The 25,564-nt window shown below is 44.7% G+C and overlaps 1 protein-coding gene across 1 annotated transcript in view; it reads left to right on the forward strand.

Annotated features, from left to right (window-relative positions):
- dync1i1a (dynein cytoplasmic 1 intermediate chain 1a) overlaps positions 1–25,564 on the forward strand; it is a 223,370-nt gene that overhangs the window by 107,881 nt on the left and 89,925 nt on the right. The window contains exon 10 of the mRNA XM_080216678.1: positions 5,414–5,539. Within this exon, the coding sequence (XP_080072804.1) occupies positions 5,414–5,539 (126 nt within the window). The remainder of the gene's footprint in view (positions 1–5,413; positions 5,540–25,564) is intronic.

The raw sequence follows: 25,564 nt of genomic DNA on the forward strand, positions 1-25,564 counted from the left end.
CTTATGCCAATCATCTTAAATTTATGCACTCTGGTTATGAACCAGCCACAGAAGTTTCACAACACCAGGTTGAAGTCCAACAGATTTATTTGGTAGCAAACGCCACTAGTTTTCGGAGCGCTGCGCCTTCATCAGATGAGTGTGGAGTTCTGATCACAAAACAGAGCATATAAAGGCACACACTCGGTTTACAGAATACTGATTTAGAATGTGAGCCTTTACAGCTAGTCAAGTCTTAAAGGTGCAGACAATGTGAGTGAAGATAACATTAAGCATAGGTTAAAGAGATGTGTATTGTCTCCAGACAGGACAGTAAGTGAGATGTTTCAAGCTCAGGCAAATCATGGGGGTTACAAATAGTGTGACATGAACCCAAGATCAGCCATTAAAAACCATTAAAAGCCAGTCATTAAAAACAGTTTCTCTATTCACTCTGCTTAACACTTCGTTTTTTTTTAACACCCCCATCAATCTCCTCTGCTCTTAATGATAATAGCATTATTATAACCTTTAACCTTGGACCCATTCTAGTATATCTCTTGAGTACTGTCTCCAGGACCTTCATTTTTTTTCCTTAAAATGTCTTGTTCGCCCTTTGAGGTGAAGATGACCATGTTTACCAGCTGGGATATTTGGTAGCTTTCTAATTAGTACGTTGTCGACTGCAAAGGCTAATCTGTGCCTGGAAGTTTCTATTGCAAATAGGAGATCCAACTGAGTTTTGGATGAGTTGTTGGCTCGAGATAACATCTTCACTTTTGGAACTAAAGATCCAGATCCCCGTAAAAACCAAATCAAAACTGCACATCCTTCATTACTTTTGCTGAAAATCCAGTCCTTGGCTGTATATATTCCAGAACAATTATGTCAACATGATGTACAGTATGTGCATGCATCATAATTTCACAGATGTGAAGCACAGCAGGTTTTTGTCTAATCTTTGAGAAAATAATCTAAAATTTTTGGTGGGGTAGCTATTGTTGGGGCTATGGGTTTCACATTTGAGAGCAATTTGTTTTTAACCAATTTACCACTTGAAAATAATGCAGAAATTTTGCATTGGAAATTGATTATATATGCTTTCAGTAACCCCTATTTCCATTTCCATTTGAGGTATTGGGTAATGCTTCTAGTCCAGAAATGGTTAAATTCAGCATTCAGTAGATTCCATGTTTAAAAGGGTGCATAGTTGTTGGGTTTAGTTGATGAAATAATAAACCATATTTTACTAAGCCAATCTTGATATTTAAGTCTTGTTAACTTCTATCCTAATTTAATGGCTTTAAGTGCTATTTCTGAAAAGCTAAATATTCAAAACTGGTGCATGTTGTTGCTTTTCTCAATTTAAAAAGATTTGAAATGAAAAGTTAACCTATTGACATTTTGCATAATGTATATTTATGTCAGTTGTGGCTATAGAGGCCAATTCATGAGTGATGGTCCCTTCTGCAGATGAGACAGACGAATAGCGTTGGCCTGAGGCTGCCTGATGTTTTTCATTTTGGCCGGCTCTTTTCCACCACCTAATCCATTTCTCTTGCCTTCTGTGTTTTCCACACCCTTCCTGACTCTTGTCAGCAGCAAGACCTTCCCATGCATCAACTCTGATCCCAGTCAACTTGAAGTCTCGCTTGCAGACGTCTGGCATTGCAGATGTGGGACACTTTTTTGGTCATGTACTCATAACGAGTGTATCTTTGAGAATGTGGCCATCGTCCATTCAGCTCACAAAACCCAGCCAATGGAGTTGCCACTAATTCAAGAGAAAAAACATGTTGGGTATCCCACACTCTATGTCCAGATCCAGCACTCTGTCCTGCCAGGAGATGCCCAATATTTGGTTGTGTTAAACAAGGTGGAAGCTGTTTGGCTGCGTTTCTTGGCTTGTTTAGGTTGTCAATGCTTGGCTACTGTAAAGAAGTGTGCTGAGAACACAGGCCTGGTATGTGTCAAGATTTATATATTCCATTAGTTTGCTGTTGGTATTGTTACAACCAGGAAAGGGTGGTGTGTATCACTTGACTAGCCCCACTATGCCAAAGGTTGCACGCATCATTAGTCTAAAAGTTTGGTTTCCTCACCAAAAAGACCAATTGTTTACCTTTGCTACTGTTACCCGGAACAAAAGAGACTTTAACCAGGCTTCTTTCAGCAAACAACAAATTTATGATAAAACCAGTCTTGGCAAATACAAAGGCAATTAACAACAGTCTGGAATATTGATGTGTACTAATTACTCTTTCAAGTTGCCCTAAGTTGCATATGTACCAAAAAAAGAGGAATTCTGCCTAAGTTTAAAAATCAACAGTTTAAGAGAAAACAAAAGATGGTGGAGTTCTTGAAATGGCTTTCAGATTATATGCTTGGTGTCTCAGCCCTGATCTGCAAAATGATTAATGACTCTCTTGCACTACTTTTCAAGCAGACTTGAGGAATGCTCAATCCCAGCTCATACAGCAGTCTGGGAGCAGCTTTGATTCACTTCTGGCTGTAGACTGGCTCTCGGCTGCAAAAAGGCTCCTGTCTTTTCTCAAACACTTGGTCCTCCCTTTCAAAGTGAAACCAAAACTAACTTTTTTAAGCATGGTTTTCCAGGCATGGTTTTTTTTCGTGGCCATAAACAGCCTTGTAACTCACTTTGCGCATAGACCACCAGGTTCAAGAGGTTTTCAGCTTCTTTAAAATTACCTTTTCTTGTAGAAGGATATCTCCTCCAGGAACAGCAATCGTAGACTTGGCATAACCCTTTCAGCAACAGTATCTTTTAAAGCATAAATTCTTCCAGAGTGATCTTCATCCTTGATGGTGAACCATTTTCCAAAATCAAAATGTTCCTGATGGTACACACACAACTTTAGCATGACAGCTGCCTCGGCAGTCCTGGTGTTCATTTGTATCAAAGGACAGGTTGTTGGTAATTATTGATCCAATTTATGTGAAGCTGTCAACGAACTCCAGAGTGAGGTTGCCGATAGTGATGAAAGGTGGACTCTATACCTGGGGTCTGTCTTCCTGACACTGATCATCAGTGCAAGCCCAGACGTACAAGCTGTTGGAAAGGAACTTCAGCCTGGGATGCCAGGGTGGTGTCATTAACAAACAGCAGCTCACAGAATTGATTACTTGGCAAAATTGTGCAGACACAACAAGCTGAGTCTGTTCTGTGTCCCTTCCCTTCGATTGTCCCTTCTGCGCTGTAACAATTCTGTGATGAGGACATTATGCACTTTGGTCTTGGTGTGCAGACTTGCCAAGCTGAAAAGCTTGATTTCAGCTCTGGTATGCAGGTAGATGCTCTCATTTGAGTTGACGAAAGGGTACACCTCCAGCATGGAGGAAAATACGCCAAAGAGAGTTGATATTGAGATGCAGCCCTACTTAATTCCACTGCTTATCTTGAAGGCATTTGATTTTTTAAAAAATCATTTATGGGATGCAGGCATCACTGGCTAGGCCAATATTTATTGCTGATGCCCAGGTGACCTCAAATGATGGTAAGCTGCCTTCTTGAACTGCTGTAAAACCTGAGATGCAGTCACACCCATTGTAATGGAGAGAATGCCAGGATTTTGACAAGCAGCACTAAAGGATCGATCCAAGTCAGGATAGTCAGTGACTTGCAGGAGGACTACCCAGGTGTTCCCAGGTATCTGCTGCATTTGTCCTACAAATGGTTGGAGGCGTGGAGGGTGTTGCCTAAGGAACATTGGTGAGTTCCTGCTGTGAATCTTGTAGATAGCACACACAGTTGCCTCTGTTCAGCTGTGGTGGAGGGATTGAATGTTTTGTAGAAAGAGTACCAATTGTGCGACTGGATGTTGTTAAGCTTCTTGAAAGTTGTTGGAGCTGCACTCATTCAGACAGGTGGAGAATATTCCATTACACCCAGACTGGTGCCTTGTTGATGGGCAAGCTTTGAGAAGTCATAAGGTGAGTTACTTGCCACAGGATCCCTAGACTTTCACCTGCCCTGGTAGCCACTATATACGGCTAGTCCAGTTCAGTTTCTGGTCAATGGTAACCCCAAGATGTTGCTAGTGGGAGATACAGCAATGGTAATGCTAACTGTGGTTCCGACATGTCCGATGACAAAAGGGATGCTACCTCCCACTCCCAAATTCCAGCTGCAAGGATACATCCTTAACCTTGTGACTGAATAGATAATACTTCTGAGCTCCTGGTCATTGCTGCACAGAACAGTATCTATTCAAGATTTTTCAGAAAGCAGTGTTTCCCACTTCACCACCCAAAGTGCCGGTATGGGTGATCACAGCCCTGCAGCTATATAGCATTCATGCGTATTTTAATTGGTTGAAAACCACCTGGATGGGAAACATGCCAGCCAATCTGCTTGGCCAACAACTCTATCATCCAAGAAACGCCAGTGGCAGCAGTGTCCAGAACTGACCAGACTTCAAGTAGTCCTGATACTCTAAGACTGGGAGTCTAGGATCAGGTAAGGGTGGAGAGGAGGCTGGGAGGCAGGCTGCTCATGTGAAAGTGGAGATGGGGGCAGGGTTGTTGGGGAGAGTTGGGTGTGGATAGTGGAGAGACTGACAGGGGGAGGAAATGAAGTAGGGTGTAGACCTTTTTGTTGTAGGGGATGGGCACCTGATTGGGAAAAGGTTCTCCCAGCCACCCCAACCCTGACCCTTGGAAGGCAGCCTGCTGGGCTTCCCCACTCCCACACACCGCTAAACTTAATTTTGAGGCTGTGCAAGAAGCAGCTGGTTAAGACTGGGTGTTCTCCCATAAAATAGTGGATAGGGCAGGGGAGAAGCTGAAAGACCACCCAAAGTCTATTTCAGCCCCCCTCCCCGCCATACCATTAATTGGAGGTGGAATATAAAGCTCTGCCCTGTTGCAGCAACTCAAATATGTACTACATTCTTAATATCATTACCAAATAGTGAAAGACTGATCAAAAAGATGCCTGCAGTGACTGTTCTCTTGCCTTACCTGCCTGTTCAGAATCTGAGTATGCAATCTTCTCTACTCTAACAATGTATGTTCTAGAGAAGTGCAGCGGAACTTGGATGAGTTTTCTTTTTAGTATAATTTCTCGAACGGATGTTATGAGGTTGCTACTGAGCAGATGTATGCTTTGTTCCTGGAAACACTGGCTTTCATTCAATTTTGAGATTCTTTCCATTGCAGTTTACGGGCAGAACAATAAAAAATTCAGCATTTGTCCCTTTTTAAATGGGTAGCAATTTTACTAGAATGCACATACATACAGACTCCGTTAATATGGAAACTGAATAGGGGCAAAACTTATTTCAGTGAATTAAGTTTGAGCTGAGTTGCATTCTGCTAGAGTTATTTATAAACCTACAGAAACATTTGATGTTTTGAATATGTTGAATCTAACCCATTGCTGTGTTGATGATCCATAATATTTTATTTGTTTTAGTATCCTGAATTGATGGTTGCTTCCTATAATAACAATGAAGATGCTCCACATGAGCCAGATGGGGTAGCTTTGGTTTGGAATATGAAATTTAAGAAAATCACACCAGAATATATATTTCACTGTCAGGTAAGATCTATTTTGTAAACAAAATGAGGGACCATCGCACAAATGTGTTTTAGCACCAAAAATATTTTTATTGAGACCATAAGACTTAGGAGCAGAATGAGGCCATTCAGCCCTTTGTCTGTTCTGCCATTCAATCATGTCTGATATTTTTCTTAATCCCATTCTCCTGCCTTTTCCCCATAACCCTTATTAATCAAGAACCTATCTATCTCTGTCTTAAAGACATTCAATGACCTGGCCTCCACAGCCTTCTGTGGCACAGAGTTCCACAGGTTCACCACTCTCCAACCGAAGAAATTCCTTCTCATCTCTGCTTTGAAAGATCGCCCCTTTAGCCTGAGGTTGTGCCCCTGGTTCTAGTTTTTCCTACTAGTGGAAACATCCTCTCCACATCCACTCTATCCAGACCTCGCAGTATCTTATAAGTTTCAATAAGATCCCCCTCAGCCTTCTAAACTCCAATGAATACAGACCCAGAGTCCTCAACTATTCCTCATATGACGGTCTCCTCATTCCAGGGATCATTATTGCGAACCTCCTCTGGATCTTTTCCAAGGCCAGCACGTCCTTCCTTAGATGCAGCGCCTACAACTGCTCACAATATTCCAAATGGGGTCTGACCAGAGCCTTATACAGCCTCGGAAGTACATCCATGCTCTTGTATTCTAGCCCTCTGGCATTTGCCTTCCCAACTGCCAGCTGAACCTGTATGTTAACCTTAAGAGAATTTTGAACAAAGATTCCCAAGTCCCTTTGTGTTGCTGATTTTCGAAGCATTTCCCCATTTTAAAAATAGTCTATGCCTCCATTTCTCCTTCCAAAGTGCATAACCTCACACTTTTCCACATTGTATTCAATCTGCCTTCAGTTTGCCCACTCTCCTAACCTGTTCAAGTCCTTCTGCAGCCCCTCCACTTCCTCAATACTACCTGTCCCTCTACATATCTTTGTATCATCTGCAAACTTAGCAACAGTGCCGTCAGTTCCTTCTTCCAAATCGTTAATGTATATTGTGAAAAGTTGGGTCCTGGCATCGACCCACTAGTCACCACCTCCTTGGGATGAATTTTCTGTTTTGTCCCCTGAATAACCCCCAAAAAACCCTGCCATTTCTGTTCCACAGTCTTCCCTGCTAGGCTTCCTTTCCAATCAATTCTGGTCAGCTCCTTCCTCATATCTTTGTAGTTACCTTTATTTAATTGTTACACCTGATTCCAGCTTCTCCCCTTCAAACTGCAGGGTAAATTCTTTTTATATTGTGGTTACTGCTGTCTAAGGGTTCCTTCACCTTAAGTTCCCTAATCAAGCCTGCCTCATTGCAAATAACCAAATCCAGAATTGTCTGCTCCCAAGTAGGCTCTTAACAAGCTGTTACAAAAAAACATCTCTTAGACATTCTACAAATTCATTTCCTTGGGATCCACTACCTACCTGATTTTTCCCAGTCCAATTGCATATTGAAGTCCCCCATGATTATTGTAATATTGCTTTTTTAATATGCCTTTTTTATCTCCTGATTTATTTCCTGCCTCACATCCAGATGACTGCTAGGGGGCCTGTACACAATTCCCATCAGGGTCTTTTTATCTTTGTGATTCCTCAACTTTATCCCGGATTCTATGCCTTCTGATCCTATATCACTTCTTGCTATCGAGTTAAGTTCATTCCTTTCTAACAATGCAACCCCGCCCCCTTTGCCCGTCTCCTATCCTTTCGATAGGACACATATTCTTGGATATTTAGATCCTAGCCTTGATCCTCTTGCAGCCATTTGTGTGTGATGCCCACAACATCATACCAGCCAACTTCAATGTGTGCAACAAGCTCATTTATCTTGTTCCATATACTGCGCACATTTGGGTACAACACCCTCAGTCCTCTGTTGTTCACCTCCCGTCTCATTTGTCATCTTTTTTGCTTTGCCTGAGGTCAGATTCCAGCTGCCTTCTACACTCAGTTCTATTACGTGGTCTTGAAACTTTACTAACTTCTCTTAAGCCCTTGGTTCCTTTAACTTCTACCCCCTCCTTTAACTTTAAGTGATACTTTTTAAATGGAGATGATATATTTGCAGAGACTTCTCTCATAGAATCACAGTTGTTCTTTTTAATAATTGTCATTCTCTCATGAGAGAAAATACTGTCCATTTTTCTATTGTTGATGATGCTTTAAGGTGCTGCAATGTGAGAAAAACGTATCTTGGCTGAAAGTGCGGTGCACCACTTCCTCAACCAGTCCTCCTCACTTTATGCCCACCGTGTGGAGAAGCGACAGGCCTTGTTTTTGTGCATCTTTTTAAAATTATGCACAGATGTTGTTTTAAGACAGTCATTTTAGTTAATGTGAATGTTCTGCCTATAGAAACTTCTATATACGTCTACCTTTCACACACAAGAAAAGATATTTAAATTGTTGTTGACTTCCCTCATTTCCCTTTCTAAGGGAGCCTTGGATATGAAAATCAAGATGATATAAACGTCCTTTTCAAAGGAACTTTTTAAATCTCTCAATCCATTCCTAAAATACTGGGTCAATTTGAGCTTAAAAAAAAGTTTTCATGACTATGCAAATTGGTGTCAATGATAAAATTATTTAGAAACTACATTGCAATCGAACTGAATCGACCACTGTTTTTTCTCTCATCATTGTGATGTGTTAAAGAAACACTTCAAACAAAAAAAGGTTTGTAACAACATCAAAAGTATATTTATATAATGTTTATAACATAATGGGAAGTTTCAAGGTGTTTCACACAAGTTTTAGAAAATAAAGTATTAGGCTGAGTCGCATAGGAAGACATTTGGTCAGATGACCAAATGCTTGGTTAGGAGGAAGATTTTAAGACGTGTCTTAAAGAGGGTAAATGAGATAGAAGGAGGAGAATGGAGAGACTTCCAGAGCTTGATACCTAGTCATTGAAGGCAAGGCTACTAATGGTGGAACAATTCTGATTGGTATGCACAAAACGTCAGATATAAAGGAGTGTAGATATTTTGGAGGGTTGAGAGGCTGGAGAAGATTATAGAGGTAGGGAGGGGTGAGGCCATGGAGTTCTTTAAAAAAAGATAAGTAATTTAAAATTGAGATGTTGTTCCACTGGAAGTCAGTGTAGGTCAGCAAGTATGGGTGATGGGGAACAGAACTTGCTGGAATGTGAGATACCAGCCAGGTGTATGTTAGCATAGTCAAACCTAAAGATAACTAATGGCACACATGAAGGATAACACATTAACTATAAAAATAAAGATGACAAGGTAGCATGAGATATCACTAATAGCAATATGATGCTGAATTTCAGCTTTGCATTTATTGTAAAACAGTTTTGAACATAAGAATGTAAGAACATAAGAAATAGGAGAAAGAGAGACAATTTTCTCTGTAAACTAAGTGCAACTTTGGTGAATCCAAGAAGAAGGCTGATAGGTAAAAAGAACAAAGAACAAAGAACAACCCAGCACGGGAAACAGGCCCTTCGGCCCAACGAGCCCGCGCCGCCGCATCGCCCTACACCTATTCTACCCTGCATGTCTACGAATGGGACCCTACTCAGTCAGATTCAGGGAAGAAATAGTGTCAATTTGGTGGAAACCAATTAGCCTAAGAGCACATCTTTGGGGTGTGGGAGGAAACCGGAGCGCCCGGAGGAAACCCACGCAACCACAGGGAGAATGCGCAAACTCCCACAGACACAGGCCCAAATCCATGTATCTGCACAGCTAGCAGTGCTAGTCACTGAGCTGTTGTGGAGCCCGTCTATCGGTCCAGGATCAAGCTTGGCGCTTGTTCAAGCACACACACCGACATGAAGTACTAGGCCACTCCTGGACTTCCAAGAGCAGCCCACGCACAACCCGCCGTGTGCATGCCCCTCGCTTGACACGAGGTGGACCTCCACCTGTGGAATAAAGACAAAACATATTAGTTATACAGCCTGCCCTTCCGGTGTCTCCCGAGGTTTACCCTATTTAATAGCCCCTACCATATCCCTCCATTCTCGTTTCACTCATATGCCTATCTAACTGCATCTTAAACGAGTCCAACGTGCCTGCCTCCACCACCCTACTTGGTAGCGCATTCCATACCCCCACAACTCTCTGTGTAAAGAACCTTCCTCTTACCTCCAAATTATACCTCCCCCCCCTCACCCTTAATTGATGACCTCTTGTGTTCGTACCCAGTCTAGGGAGCAGTCTCTCACTATTAACTCTATCTATTCCCTTCAGTATCTTATATACCTCTATCATGTCCCCTCTCAATCTCCTTCTTTCCAAGGAGAATAGCCCCAGTCTCTTCAGTCTCTCCTCGTAACCCAGTCCCCCCATGCCAGGCAACATCCTGGTAAACCTCCTCTGCACCCTTTCCAGAGACTCCACGTCCTTCCGGTAATAAGGTGACCAGAACTGGACGCAGTACTCCAAATGCGGTCTAACCAACGTTCTGTATAACTGAAGCATTAGACGGCAGCTTTTATACTCTAAGCCCCTTCCTATAAAGGCTAACATCCCATAAGCCTTCCTAACAACGTTCTCCACTTGTGACACAACCTTCATGGATTTGTGGACCTGCACTCCCAGGTCTCTCTGTACATCTATACTCCTAATCGGCCTACCTTTTATCACATAACTCCTCTCTGCATTATTCCTTCCAAAATGCATCACCTCGCATTTGTCAGGATTAAATGCCATCTGCCACCTATCTGCCCACTGCACCAACCTATCTATATCCTGTTGTATCACCTGACAATCCAGTTCTGTACCCGCCAACCCTGCCATCTTGGTGTCATCAGCAAACTTGCTGATCACACCACCTACTCCCTCTTCTAAGTCATTTATGTAGACTACAAAGAGGAGAGGTCCCAGTACCGAGCCCTGCGGCACACCACTGGTCACTGGCCTCCAGCCCGACAAGGTACCCTCCACAACTACCCTCTGTCTCCTATTTCCCAACCAGTTCTCAATCCACCTAACTGCCTGGCCTCGTATCCCATGCGCCTTAACCTTTTCTACCAGCCTACCGTGAGGGACTTTGTCAAACGCCTTACTGAAATCCATGTAGATGACATCAACGGCTCTCCCATCGTCAACCGTTCTTGTCACCTCCTCAAAGAATTCCACCAGATTCGTAAGGCAAGACCTCCCTCTAACAAAGCCATGTTGCGTATCCCTAATCAGATCGCAACGCTCCAAATGCTCATACATCCTACCCCTAAGTATTTTTTCCATTAACTTCCCTACCACCGACGTCAAACTCACTGGCCTATAATTCCCAGGGTTATCCCTACTACCTTTTTTGAACAACGGGACCACATTTGCTACCCTCCAGTCTTCTGGGACCTCACCTGTGTCCAAAGAAGAGACAAAGATGTGCGCCAGAGGCCCAGCAATTTCATCTTTCGCCTCCCTAAGCAGCCTGGGATAAATACCATCAGGCCCCGGAGCTTTATCCGTCCTTACGCTACCTAAAAGCCCTAGCACTTCCTCTCTCGTAATAACTATATCCTGCAACTGAACCTCCGCTCCCTCCAAGAGACCGCACGATTCCGAACCCCTCTCCTTCGTGAATACCGACGCAAAGTATTCATTCAGGAGCTCCCCCATTCCCTCCGACTCAATACACAACTCTCCACTCTTGTCCCTAAGAGGACCAATTTTCCCTCTAACTACTCTCTTGCCTCTAATATAGGAATAAAATGCCTAATAAAATGTAATCTGTAGATTACAAGAACTGATGGGTTGAAGGTCTGATGTAAATAAAGTGGGGTTGGGAATTGTGGCCATCCTGTTCCAGTTTAAAATGAGGTGGGCACCATTTAAGATTTATGCATTCACCGTGTTGCCATAATGTTATTTTTTTAACATTTTTTAATGCATTCATTGGACATGGTCATCGCTGTCTAGGCCAACATTTATTGCCCATCCTTAATTTGAGGAGGTGGTTGTGAGCTGCCACCTTGAACCACTTTTCAGTCCATATGTTGCAGGTATACCCACAATGTTGTACGAGAAGGAGTTCCAATATTTTGACCCAGCAACAATGAGTGAACAACAATGTGTTTCCTAGTAAGGAACATCTTGAGGCTTTGGAGGTAAATCTTCAGATTGTGTTGATCCTATGTATCTGCTGCCCTTGTCCTTCTAAATGATATTGGCTCTGGATTTGGAAGGTGCTGTTTAAAGAACCTTGGTGAGTTGCTGCAGTGAACCTTGTAGACAGTACAGACTGCTGCCACTCCGCTTTCGGAAGTGGAGGGAGTGAATGTTTATCGATGTGGTGCCAGTCAAGTGGGCTGTTCTGTCCTGGATGGTGTCAAGCTTCTTGAGTGTTGTTGGAGCTGCACTCATGCAGCTAAGCAGAGAGTATTCCATTACAGTTCTGACTTGCGCCTAGTAGATGGTGGACTGACTTTGGGGAGTTGGGAGGTGAGTTGCTCACCGAAGAACTAACCTTTTACCTTCACAGATAGCTACAGTATGTGGCTAGTCCAGTTTAGTTTCTGGTCATTGGTAACCTCCAGACTATTAATAGGGGAATTCAGCAATAGTAATACAATTGAAAGTCAAAGGGGGGAATGATTTAGATTCTGTTATTGGAAATGGTCATTGCATGACATGTATGGCATGAAAGTTATTTGCCTCTTGTCAGCAGAAGCTTGGATATTGTCCAGGTCTTGCTGCATTTAGATATAGACTGAGTCAGTATTTGAGCAGTTGGAAGTGTTGCAGAACATTGCACAGTCATGAGTGAAAATCCCCTCTTCTGACCTTGTGATGGAAGGAAGGTCCATTGAGGAAGAAGCTGAAGATGGTTGGCCTAAGGAACTCTTAAGGGCCTAAGGAACAATGTCCTAGCATTGAGGTGATTAACTTCCAATCTCCACAGTCGTCGTCTTTTGTACTCACAATGACTCCAGTTAAGAATTTTGCTCTAATTCCCATTGAACCCAGTTTTGCTGAGGCTCCCTGATGCCATACTGAAATGTTGCCTTGATGCCAAGTGCAATGATTGTGGCACGTTCATGAGAAACTCCCACAATGACGACATCTCCGTGGTTCTGCTGATGTCACGTGCATCAGGTAACCTATCCTTTTTGAGAGCACAGTCCTTGAAAGAAGAATGCTTTAGCAATTCACTGCAGACTGCTGAATAATCACAATAGAATATGCAGATATGATGTCAAACCATGCCAGCGAAATAGCTCTCCACTTCAGTGACACCACCCCAGAGGTGATGTGTGGAGGCCAGGGATGAGGACATGTTTCTCTTACAGCAGGAAGTCTTTGAGACAGAGCCTCAGAAAGGAATGGAAACAAGTGGCAAGGCTAATAAATGCCCAGACTGCAATACCCAGGATTTAGCAGAAATGTCAAAAGATGTCTAATGATTTTCAAGTGGTCAAATTGAGTGAATGTGTCTTCACGTTGCATCTCACACCTGCCATACCACCCACCTCTCTCACTATTCAGTGCACCACACACCACCCAGCACTGCACGCTAAAACTCCTTACACTACATTTCACTCACACACATCTTCCACTTAATTACACAGTGTACACCATTACATGGTTCTGCAAACTTGCAATCATTCAGCTGTAATAAACACATCATCCTCCCTCTTTGTTCCAGAAGGTGACCCACAACAGGCAGAAAATCTACAGAATCGGAGGAGGTCTTGTATGCCTGCAGCCCTTCTGCTCCCTCGAGGATATCATCCATGAAATCAATGGGATCAGAGTCTGTGACACCCAAAAGTGAGGTTGATGCTAAGTTGCTCCCTTGTGCATATACTGCAGTCACTCACTCCCTGTCAATCTGAAAGGTCCCATGAATTAAAAATTGCCTCTGCATTGACTGTGGAACTCTGACTTTCCTTTACATCTTCATTCCCTGGCAACTACCCACCAACGTGTTTGTGCTTTCAGTAATCAAGAATTGCTACTTGGTCATCTGCTGCAGCCTCAGGAAGAAGGGCAGGAAGAACAGCAGACTACTTAGGAAGAAGCATAGAACATTATAGGGCAGCGCAGGCCCTTCGGCCCCTGATGTTGCGCCGACCTGTGAAACTAATCTAAATCCCATCCAACCTACACTATTCCAATATTATCCATATATTTATCCAATGGCCATTTAAATGCCCTTAATGTTGGCAAGTCCACTACTGTTGCGGGCAGGGTATTCCACACCCTTACTACTGAGTAAAGAACCTACCTCTGACATCTGTCCTATATCTATCACCCCTCAATTTAAAGCTATGTCCCCTCGTGCTAGCCTAGTACCAGCAGGGCTAGGAATGATGAGATCGTGCAGCTGAATGCATGGCTGAGGGATTAGTGTAGGGTAGAGGGCTTTACTTTTGTAGACCACTGGGAGGTATTTATGAGAGAAGGGCAACTGTACAGGAGGGGTGGGGAGAATTTGAATGGGAGGGGAACTAGTGTCTTAGCAGGGAGGTTAGCTGGTGTGTTTAGGAATGGTTTAAACTAATAAGGAGGGGGGGTGGGGATGTGGCTGGGAGAGAGTTGGGTGAAAGGAAAATTATCAGGGAGAAGGAGGTTCCGAGGGACACTGGTGGGTTGAACTGTGTCTGTTTCAATGCGAGGAGTGTGACAGGAAAAACGGATGAGCTTAGGGCCTTGATGTTTGTGAGGAAGTTAGATGTGGTGGCTGTAACGGAGACGTGGTTACGTGAAGGGCAGGACTGGCAGCTGAATGTTCCTGGGTATAAGTGTTTTAGGTGTGACAGAGGAGGGTTAAAGAGAGGTGGAGGGGTGGCGCTGTTAGTAAAGGAAAACATCACAGTAGTGCAGAGGGAGAACAATATGGAGGAGTTAGGGATTGAGTCGCTGTGGGTGGAGTTGAGGAATAAAAAGGGAGAGATTACGATGCTAGGGGTATACTATAGGCCACCCAACAGCCCGAGGTCAGTGGAGGAAGGCATTTGCAGGGGCATTTTGGATAGGTGCAGGAAGAATAGGGTGGTTGTAGTGGGTGACTTTAATCTTCCTGGAGTGGATTGGAGGGGGCCTAGAGCTGGGGGTACGGAGGGTGAGGAGTTTGTAAAATGTGTTTTGGAAGGGTCTCTAAAGCAGTATGTAACTAGCCCGACTAGGGAAGGGGCTATACTGGATTTAGTGTTGGGTAACGAGCCGGGGCAGGTGGTTGGGGTTGAGGTAGGCGAACATGTGGCTAACAGTGACCACAAGTCCGTCTACTTTAGGATAAAAATGGAAAGGGATGAGTGCCGGCCGAACGGGAGTGTGCTGAACTGGGGGAAGGTGAGCTATAGCCGGATTAGGAGGGAGCTGAAGGACACTGATTGGGAGGGACTGTTAGCTGGCAAGTCCACGGTTGGCAAGTGGGAGGCTTTTAAGGGCAAACTGAAAATGTTGCAGGAGAGGCATGTTCCGGTTAAGCGGAAGGATGGGAAAGGTAGGATTAGAGAGCCGTGGATTACAGGGGGTATCGAAGACTTGGTGAGGAAGAAGAGGGATGCGTATGTTAGGTCGAAACAACTATGTACGGAGAGTGCGCTGGAGGAATATAGAGAGAGTAGGAGGGAGCTAAGAAGGGGAGTTAGAAGGGCGAAGAGAGGGCATGAAATGGCTTTGGCTGGTAGGATTAAGGAAAATCCAAAGGCATTTTATTCCTATATTAGGAGCAAGAGAGTAGTTAGAGGGAAAATTGGTCCTCTTAGGGACAAAAGTGGGGAGTTATGTATTGAGCCAGAGGGAATGGGGGAGCTCCTGAATGAATACTTTGCGTCGGTATTCACGAAGGAGAGGGGTTCGGTGTCATGTAGTGTCTTGGAGGGAGCTGTGGATCAGTGGCAGGAAATATCTATTATGAGGGAGGAAGTGCTAGGGCTTTTAGGTAGCGTAAGGACGGATAAAGCTCCGGGGTCTGACGGTATTTATCCCAGGCTGCTTAGGGAGGTGAAAGATGAAATTGCTGGGCCTCTGGCGCAAATCTTTGTCTCTTCTTTGGACACAGGTGAGGTCCCAGAAGACTGGAGGGTAGCAAATGTGGTACCGCTGTTTAAAAAAGGTAGTCGGGATAACCCTGGAAATTATAGACCGGTGAGTTTGACATCGATGGTAGGGAAATTAATGGAAAAAATACTTAGGAGTAGGGTGTATGAGCATTTGGAGCGTTGCGATCTGATTAGGGATACGCAACATGGCTTTGTTAGAGGGAGGTCTTGCCTTACGAATCTGGTAGAATTCTTTGAGGAGGTGACAAAAACAGTTGACGATGGGCGAGCCGTTGATGTCATCTATATGGATTTCAGTAAGGCGTTTGACAAAGTCCATCATGGTAGGCTGGTAGAAAAGGTTAAAGCGTATGGGATACAAGGTCAGGTAGCTAGGTGGATTGAGAACTGGCTGGGCAATAGGAGTAAAAAGTCTGACAACACCAGGTTTTAGTCCAACCTATTTATTTGATATACTCACAAGCTTTCGGGGTTAGCCCCTTCGTCAGGTGAATGGAGAGTTCTGGCCTCAGACAGAGCATATAAAGCACAGACAGTTTAGAGATTACTGATTAGAATGCGAATCCTTACACCTAACCTGCTGTTCAAGACCTGAAGTGGCTGATAATGTGAGTGGAAAGAGCACTGATCACAGTTTAAAGAGATGTGTATTGTCTCCAGACAGTACAGTGAGGATTTGCAAACCCAGGCAAGTCACGGGGGTTACAGATAGTGCGACATGAACCCAAGATCCCTGTTGAGACCGTCCTCATGTGTGCGGAACTTGGCTATCAGTCTCTGTTCAGCGACTCTGCGCTGTCGTGTGTCGTGAAGGCCGCCTTGGAGAATGCTTACCCGAAGGTCAGAAGGTCAGAGGCTGAATGCCTGTGACCACTGAAGTGTTCGCCAACAGGAAGGGAACAGTCTTGCCTGGTGACTGTCGAGCGATGTTCATTCATCCGTTGTCGTAGCGTCTGCATGGTCTCCCCAATGTACCATGCTTCGGGACATCCTTTCTTGCAACGTATCAGGTAGACAATGTTGGCCGAGTTGCAAGAGTATTTACCATGTACCTGGTGGACGGTATTCTCACGTGTGATGATGGTATCCATGTCGATGATCTGGCATGTCTTGCAGAGGTTGCTGTGGCAGGGTTGTGTGGTGTTGTGGTCACTGTTCTCCTGAAGGCTGGGTGGTTTGCTGCGAACAATGGTCTGTTTGAGGTTGTGTGGTTGTCTGAAAGCAAGAAGTGGGGGTGTGGGGATAGCCCTGGCGAGATGTTCGTCTTCATCAATGATATGTTGAAGACTCCGGAGAAGATGTCGTAGCTTCTCCGCTTGAGAATACCATCCACCAGGTACATGGTAAATACTCTTGCAACTCGGCCAACATTGTCTACCTGATACGTTGCAAGAAAGGATGTCCCGAAGCATGGTACATTGGGGAGACCATGCAGACGCTACGACAATGGATGAATGAACATCGCTCGACAGTCACCAGGCAAGACTGTTCCCTTCCTGTTGGCGAACACTTCAGTGGTCACGGGCACTCAGCCTCTGACCTTCGGGTAAGCATTCTCCAAGGCGGCCTTCACGACACACGACAGCGCAGAGTCGCTGAACAGAGACTGATAGCCAAGTTCCGCACACATGAGGACGGTCTCAACAGGGATCTTGGGTTCATGTCGCACTATCTGTAACCCCCGTGACTTGCCTGGGTTTGCAAATCCTCACTTACTGTACTGCCTGGAGACAATACACATCTCTTTAAACTGTGATCAGTGCTCCTTCCACTCACATTATCAGCCACTTCAGGTCTTGAACAGCAGGTTAGGTGTAAGGATTCGCATTCTAATCAGTAATCTCTAAACTGTCTGTGCTTTATATGCTCTGTCTGAGGCCAGAACTCTCCATTCACCTGACGAAGGGGCTAACCCCGAAAGCTTGTGAGTATATTATCAAATAAATAGGTTGGACTAAAACCTGGTGTTGTCAGACTTTTTACTGTGTTTACGCCAGTCCAACGCTGGCATACCCACATCATGGGCAATAGGAGACAGAGGGTAGTTATTGAGGGGACCTTTTTCGGGCTGGAGGCCAGTGACCAGTGGTGTGCCGCAGGGCTCAGTACTGGGACCTCTCCTCTTTGTAGTATACATAAACGACTTGGAAGAGAGCGTACGTGGTGTGATCAGCAAGTTTGCGGATGACACCAAGATGGCAGGGTTGGCGGATACTGAGGTGGAATGTCAGGTGATACAACAGGATATAGATAGGTTGGTACATTGGGCAGATAGGTGGCAGATGGAATTTAATCCTGACAAATGCGAGGTGATGCATTTTGGAAGGAATAATGCAGAGAGGAGCTACGTGATAAAAGGTAGACCGATTAGGAGTATAGAAATAGAGGGACCTGGGAGTGCAGGTTCATAAGCCTATGAAGGTTGTGACACAAGTGGAGAAGGTTGTGAGGAAAGCTTATGGAATGCTAGCCTTTATAGGAAGGGGTATGGAGTATAGGAGCTGCCGTCAAATGCTTCAATTGTACAGAACGTTGGTTAGACCGCATTTGGAGTACTGCGTCCAGTTCTGGTCACCTTACTACTGGAAGGACGTGGACACTCTGGAGAGGGTGCAGAGGAGGTTTACCAGGATGTTGCCTGGCATGGAAGGACTGAGTTACGAGGAAAGGTTGGAGAAACTGGGACTTTTCTCCTTGGAAAGACGGAGATTGAGGGGAGACATGATAGAGGTATATAAGATACTGAAGGGAATAGATAGAGTCAATAGTGAGAGGCTGCTCCCTAGACTGGGTACAATTACGAGAGGTCATGATCTAAGGGTGAGGGGGGAGAAGTATAATTTGGATGTGAGAGGAAGGTTCTTCACGCAGAGGGTCGTGGGGGTATGGAATGCGCTACCGAGTAGGGTGGTGGAGGCAGGAACGTTGAACTCGTTTAAGGTTTACTTAGACACATGAGCGAAACAAGGATGGAGGGTTATAGTAGGGGGTATTAAATAGGATCAGAGCCTCGGGAGACACCGGAAATGCAGACTTATATGTTAACGTTATTGTCTTTTTATTCCGCAGGTGGAGGTCCACCTTGTTGTCAAACGAGGGGCCTGCACACGGTGGGTCGTGCGTGGGCTGCTCTTGGAAGTTCCGGGAGTGGCCTAGTACTTTGTGTCGGTGTGTGTGCTTGATCCTGGACCGGTAGACGGGCGCCGCAACAGCTCGGTGACGAGCACTGCTAGCTGTGCAGATACATGGATTTGGGCCTGTGTCTGTGGGAGTTTGCGCATTCTCCCTGTGGTTGCGTGGGTTTCCTCCGGGCGCTCCGGTTTCCTCTCACACCCCAAAGATGTGCTCTTAGGCTGATTGGTTTACCAAATTGACACTATTCTCCCCTGAATCTGGCTAAGTTAGGGGTTCCACTCGCAGACATGCAGGGCAGGGTAGGTGTAGGAGGATGCGGCGGCACGGGATGGTTGGGCCGAAGGGCCTGTTTCCCATGCTGGGTTGTTCTTTGTTCTTTGTATCACCATCCAAGGAAAAAGACTCTCACTGTCCACCTTATCTAATCCTCTGATCATCTTGTATGCCTCTATTAAGTCACCTCTTAACCACCTTCTCTCTAACGAAAACAGCCTCAAGTCCCTCAGCCTTTCCTGATATGACCTTCCCACCATACCAGGCAACTTCCTGGTAAATCTCCTCTGCAGCTTTCCAATGCTTCCACATCCTTCCTATAATGCAGCGATCAGAACTGTACGCAAAACTCCAAATGCGGCCGCACCAGAGTTCTGTACAGCTGCAACATGACCTCATGGCCCTGTAACTCAATCCCTCTACCAATAAAACACACCATATGCCCCATCAACCTGGGTCCCAACTTTCAGGGATCTATGTACATGGACACAGAAATCTCTCTGTTCATCCACACTACCAAGTATCTTACCATTTGCCCAGTACTCTGTATTCCTGTTACTCCTTCCAAAGTGAATCACCTCTCTCTTTTCCGCATTAAACTCCATTTGCCACCTTCCAGTCCAGCTCTGCAGCTTATCTATGTTCCTGTAACCTGCAACATGCTTCTGCACTGTTCACAACTCCACTGACTTTAGTGTCGTCCACAAATTTACTAACCCATCCTTCTGCGCCCTCATCCAGGTCATTTATAAAAATGGCAAACAGCAGTGGCCCTAAAACGGATCCTTGTGGTATACCACTAGTAACTGAACTCCAGGATGAACATTTCCCATCAACCACTACTGTCGTCTTACAGCTAGCCAATCTCTGATCCAAATCGCCCTCAATCCCTTGCCTGCGTATTTTCTGAATAGCTTACCGTGGGGAACCTTATCAAGTGCTTTACTGAAATCCATATACACCACATCAACTGCTTTACCCTCATCCACCTCTTTGTTCACCTTCTCAAAGAACTCAATAAGGTTTGTGAGGCATGACCTACCTTTCACAAAACCATGTTGACTATCCCTAATCAAATTATTCCTTTCTAGATGATTATAAATCCTATCTCTTTTATAATCCTTTCCAAAACTTTGCCCACAACAGAAGTAAGGCTCACTGGTCTATAATTACCAGGGTTGTCTCTACTCCCCTTCTTGAATAAGGGAACAACATTTGCTATCCTCCAGTCTTCTGGCACTATTCCTGTAGACAAAGACGACCTAAAGATCAAAGCCAAAGGCTCTGCAATCTCCTCCCTAGCTTCCCAGAGAATCCTAGGATAAATCCCATCCTGCCCAGGGGACTTATCTGTTTTTGCACTTTCCAGAATTGCTAACACCACTTCCTTATGAACCTCAATCCCATCTAGTCCAATAGCCTGTATCTCAGTATTCTCCTCGACAACATTGTCTTTTTCCTGCGTGAATACTGATAAAATATTCATTTTGCACCTCTTCTATCTCTTCAGACTGTTCGCACTACTGTCCTTGGCTGGCCCTAATCTTATTCTAGTCATTCTTTTATTCCTGACATACCTATAGAAAGCTTTAGGGTTTTCCTTGATCCGACCTGCCAAAGACTTCTCATGTCCCTTCCTGGCTAACTTGTAATTCTCAAGCACCCTAACTGAGCTTTCATGTCTCAACTTTACATAAGTCTCCTTCCTCTTTACAACAGATTCAACTTCTTTAGTAAACCACGGTTCCCTCATTTGACCACTTCCTGCCTGACAGATATACACTCATCAAGGACATGCAGTAGCTGTTCCTTGAACTGTGGAATTCGCTTTCGGAAGTCGGATCAAAAACTGATGAGACGCAGGTTTCTCCGCAAACTTTCTTTATTGCATTGGAGGACAGATCCCTAGACCATACGCATCAAGCATGGGTTCGTGAGTCCCTGTCTGGCTTACAAAACAGTTTCAGTTATACACATAAGAACATAAGAAATAGGACGACGGAGATACATCCACATACTTCTGTTAGCCAATAAGGGCATAGATGTATTGTTACGTTTTGATTAGATTACTTTCGAGAACAAAAGACGATAGCCACGTCATGGCCATTAAAGTTTCTAATGAGATTACTTTCAAGAACAAAAGGCCAATCGGTAAGGCCCTGCCCGCCGAAGCCAGAGCCACAATTACCTATTAACAGTTTCTTCAACGTGATCATCAGTTTTGGTGAGCCTTGTCACCCTCGCCTCAGGCCCTTTCCATAACCAGTTTATCCCTCAACTGATTTCTAGTTACACATCTCAATTTTAACCCTTTCCACTTCTCAATCTACCTTTTATACACATTCTCAGAACAAGCTCCACATTTCAATTGTGCCCGTCGCCTGCAGTCGCCTTCCACATCCTATGCATCCTAAATCTCACCTAATCACATCTTAATTTCCTTTCCCCCAGCTATAACTCTTGCCCTGCAGGATATACCTATCCTTTTCCATCGCTAAAGTAAACGTAACCGAATTGTGGTCACCATCGCCAAAGTGTTCACCTACCTCCAAATCTAACACCTGGCCTGGTTCATTACCCAATACCACATTGTCAAATGTGGCCTCACCTCTTGTTGGCCTATCTACATACTGTCAGGAAACCCTCCTGCACACATTGGACAAAAACTGACCCCTCTTAAAATTCTCGAACTATAGCATTTCCAGTCAATATTTGTAAAGTTAAAGTCCCCCATAACAACCACCCTGTTACTTTCACTCCTATCCAGAATCATCTTTGCGTTCCTTTCCTCGACATCTCTGGAACTTTTCGGAGGCCTACAGAAAACTCCCAACAGGGTGATCTCTCCTTTCCTGTTTCTGACCTCAGTCCATATTACCTCAATAGACGAGTCCTCATCAAATGTCCTTTCTGCCACCGTAATACTGTCCTTGACTAACAATGCCACACCTTTATCTCTTTTACCACCTTCCCTGATCTTACTAAAACCCTGGAATCTGCAATAACCATTCCTGTCCCTGCTCTATCCATGTCTCCGAAATGGCTACAACATCGAAGCCCCAGGTACCAACCCGTGCTGCAAGTTCAGCACCTTATTCCGGGTGCTTCTGGTGTTGAAGTAGACACATCAAACCATCTTCTTGCCTGCCATTACATTACTGTGACCTTGAAACCTTATGACTTCACTAATCTCAACCTCCTGTACGTGCATGGCCATGTAACCTTAAATTCACAGCCTCCAGCTCAGATACTGGACCTGTAAGAGTATGCAATGGACAAGGCAGTGGGATATGTCTGATCATGTATGAATTCAGTAAGAAGTCTCACAACATCAGTGTGAGAGTTCTCCACTCACCTGATGAAGGGGCAGACCCTGGAAGCTAGTGGGTTTACTATCAAATAAACTTGTTGGACTTTAACCCAGTGTTGTGAGACTTCTTACTGTGTTTACTGGGGTCCAACACAGGCATCTCTACACATGTGAATTCCCCAGAGGATGAAGCTGCAAACCATTTCTGTCCCGATTTGAATACTTGGCTGCATCTACAGCATTTCTGCTGAAAATTCTGTACCATTGCCTACAAAACTGATTCATCTTTACACACTTATCTCATTGTGTGGGGTCAGCTCCAGTAGAGAAATGAATTGTACAGCATTGGTTTTCAACCTGCCAACCTTGAAGGAATGCCTCAATGGACTTTGATTCTGAATGCTGGAACCCACGTGAAACATCATTTATTTCCTCTGTGGACCCTGCACTTTGCATCTTTGTTTTCTTTATCCCTGTTTTACTGTGTGAATGCCAAGGGGCATATGTTGTGACTGCCTTTGTGGCTTGAGGTGCGCGGATAATCTAACGCTTTGAATTCATCCTATGCTATCTCACGTTTGCTGTGGAGTTAATAGAAATTGGATCACACTTAAATTGAGCAATTGGAAAATATGCTGCCATTCAAAAGAGGAAGCAAATCAAAAGCATCTTTCTGCAAATAGGTAGTGAGAGAAGAAATTAGTGTTATTTAAATTAATCCCCCTACTGTCCACAACAAGGTAGTTCATCAGCATCTTCCGCTGGAGATGGCCAAAAAATGCTGACCTTATTCACAATACTTGCATTTCATAAAGACAAAAAAAAGGCTCGGGCTTGTGTCTACTGTCACGAGGGCACATCTCGATGTGCAACAGGCTGTCTCAGCAGGTCAGCATTCCATTCTACAACAAATTATTAGGATTGCTGAGATGCCATACAAAGGGAATAGCAGAGGCTTCATGGAAGAAGAATCTGTGGACCTCTATCAGGATGACAGCATTTGGATAGCTGTCACTGCTAGTTCACCAGTGCCTGTGCTTTTGCTGTTGCCTCACAGCCAGCTTGCTCTGTTTGCTGTCACCTATGATGAGGTGTTGCAGTTCAATGCAGGGCCTTCAAAGCCAAAAGCTGCTCAAGGTCATCCTCCATAGTGTCTTCAGTCACCCTCAATGAAATTCAGCAATCTTCTACCAACGGTGCTTCAGCCACTGGAGTAGTATTTTGTCAGAACACCTAGACCAGGCAAAGGCACCCCAATGGAGGGCAGTAAATGGCTCCACAAGGGTGAATATTTTTTCTTTCCATTATTGATGTGTTCCATTATGAAAGATTTTTCTTATTCTTTCATAAGAATAAGCAGAGGGAAGTTATGTGTGGAACCAGAGGAGATTGGCGAGGCATTGAACCAATATTTCTCTTCGGTGTTCACGCAGGGGGACATGGATATAGCTGAGGAGGACACTGGGTTGCAGGGGAGTAGAATTGACAGTGTTACAGTAGATAAGGAGGATGTGCTGGATATTCTGGAGGGTCTGAAAATAGATAAGTCCCCTGGGCCGGATGGGATTTACCCCAGGATTCTCTGGGAGGCAAGAGAAGTGATTGCAGAGCCTCTGGCTCGGATCTTCAGGTCGTCGTTGGCCTCTGGTATAGTACCGGAAGATTGGAGGTTAGCGAATGTTGTCCCATTGTTTAAGAAGGGGAACGGAGACTTTCCCGGGAATTATAGACCGGTGAGTCTCACTTCTGTTGTGGGCAAGGTTTTAGAAAAAATTATTAGGGATAGGATTTATAGTTATTTGGAGAGTAGTGAATTGATTGGAGATAGTCAGCATGGTTTTGTGGCAGGTAGGTCGTGCCTTACTAACCTTATTGAGTTTTTTGAGAAAGTGACCAAAGAGGTGGATGGGGGTAAGGCAGTGGACGTGGTGTATATGGATTTTAGTAAGGCGTTTGATAAGGTTCACCATGGTAGGCTTCTGCAGAAAATGCAGATGTGTGGGATTGGGGGTGATCTAGGGAATTGGATCAGGAATTGGCTAGCGGATAGGAGACAGAGGGTGGTGGTTGATGGTAAATATTCACCATGGAGTTCGGTTACGAGTGGTGTGCCTCAGGGATCTGTTTTGGGGCCACTGCTGTTTGTAATTTTTATTAATGATCTGGATGAGGGTATAGTTGGGTGGATTAGTAAATTTGCTGATGACACCAAAGTCGGAGGTGTGGTAGATAGTGAGGAAGGGTGTCATAGTTTGCAAGAAGACATAGACGGGTTGCAGAGCTGGGCCGAGAGGTGGCGGATGGAGTTCAATGCGGAGAAGTGTGAGGTAATTCACTTTGGTAGGAATAACAGATGTGTCGAGTATAGGGCTAACGGGAGGACTTTGAATAGTGTGGATGAGCAGAGGGATCTAGGTGTATGTGTACATAGATCCCTGAAAGTTGGGAATCAAGTAGATAAGGTTGTTAAGAAGGCATACGGTGTCTTGGCGTTTATTGGTAGGGGGATTGAATTTAGGAGTCGCAGCGTTATGTTGCAACTGTACACAACTCTGGTGCAGCCGCACTTGGAGTACTGTGTGCAGTTCTGGTCCCCACATTACAGGAAGGATGTGGAGGCTTTGGAGAGGGTGCAGAGGAGGTTTACCAGGATGTTGCCTGGTATGGAGGGGAGGTCCTATGAGGAGAGGCTGAGGGATTTGGGGTTGTTTTCGCTGGAAAGAAGGCGGCTAAGAGGGGATCTTATTGAAACATATAAGATGATTAGAGGTTTAGATAGGGTGGATAGTGATAGCCTTTTTCCTCTGATGGAGAAATCTAGCACGAGGGGGCATGGCTCTAAATTAAGGGGGGGTAGTTATAGGACGGATGTCAGGGGTAGGTTCTTTACCCAGAGGGTGGTGAGGGATTGGAATGCCTTGCCTGCTGCAGTTGTAAATGTGCCTAGTTTGGGGGCGTTTAAGAGATCTGTGGATAGGTTTATGGACGAAAAGGGATTGGTTTAGGTTAGTGGGTCATTGTTTTGTAACTGGTCGGCGCAACATCGTGGGCCGAAGGGCCTGTTCTGCGCTGTAATGTTCTATGTTCATGGAACTTGGGTGTTCCTGGCTACCCCAGCATTTATTGCCTATCCCCAATTGTCCTTGAAAAGGCAATGATGAGTCCCACCACAAACTGCTGCAGTCCATGTCATGTAGGGACACCTATGGTGCTCTTAGGATGGGAGTACCTGGATTTTTACCCAGTGACAGTGAAGGAATAATGACATAGATCAAAGTCAGAATGTGTGTGGTCTGAGGGTAGTTTGCAGGCGGTTCTG

The sequence above is a fragment of the Carcharhinus amblyrhynchos genome, chromosome 2 (genome assembly GCF_965287045.1).
Source record: "Carcharhinus amblyrhynchos chromosome 2, sCarAmb.v2.hapA, whole genome shotgun sequence".
Classification (NCBI taxonomy): domain Eukaryota; kingdom Metazoa; phylum Chordata; class Chondrichthyes; order Carcharhiniformes; family Carcharhinidae; genus Carcharhinus; species Carcharhinus amblyrhynchos.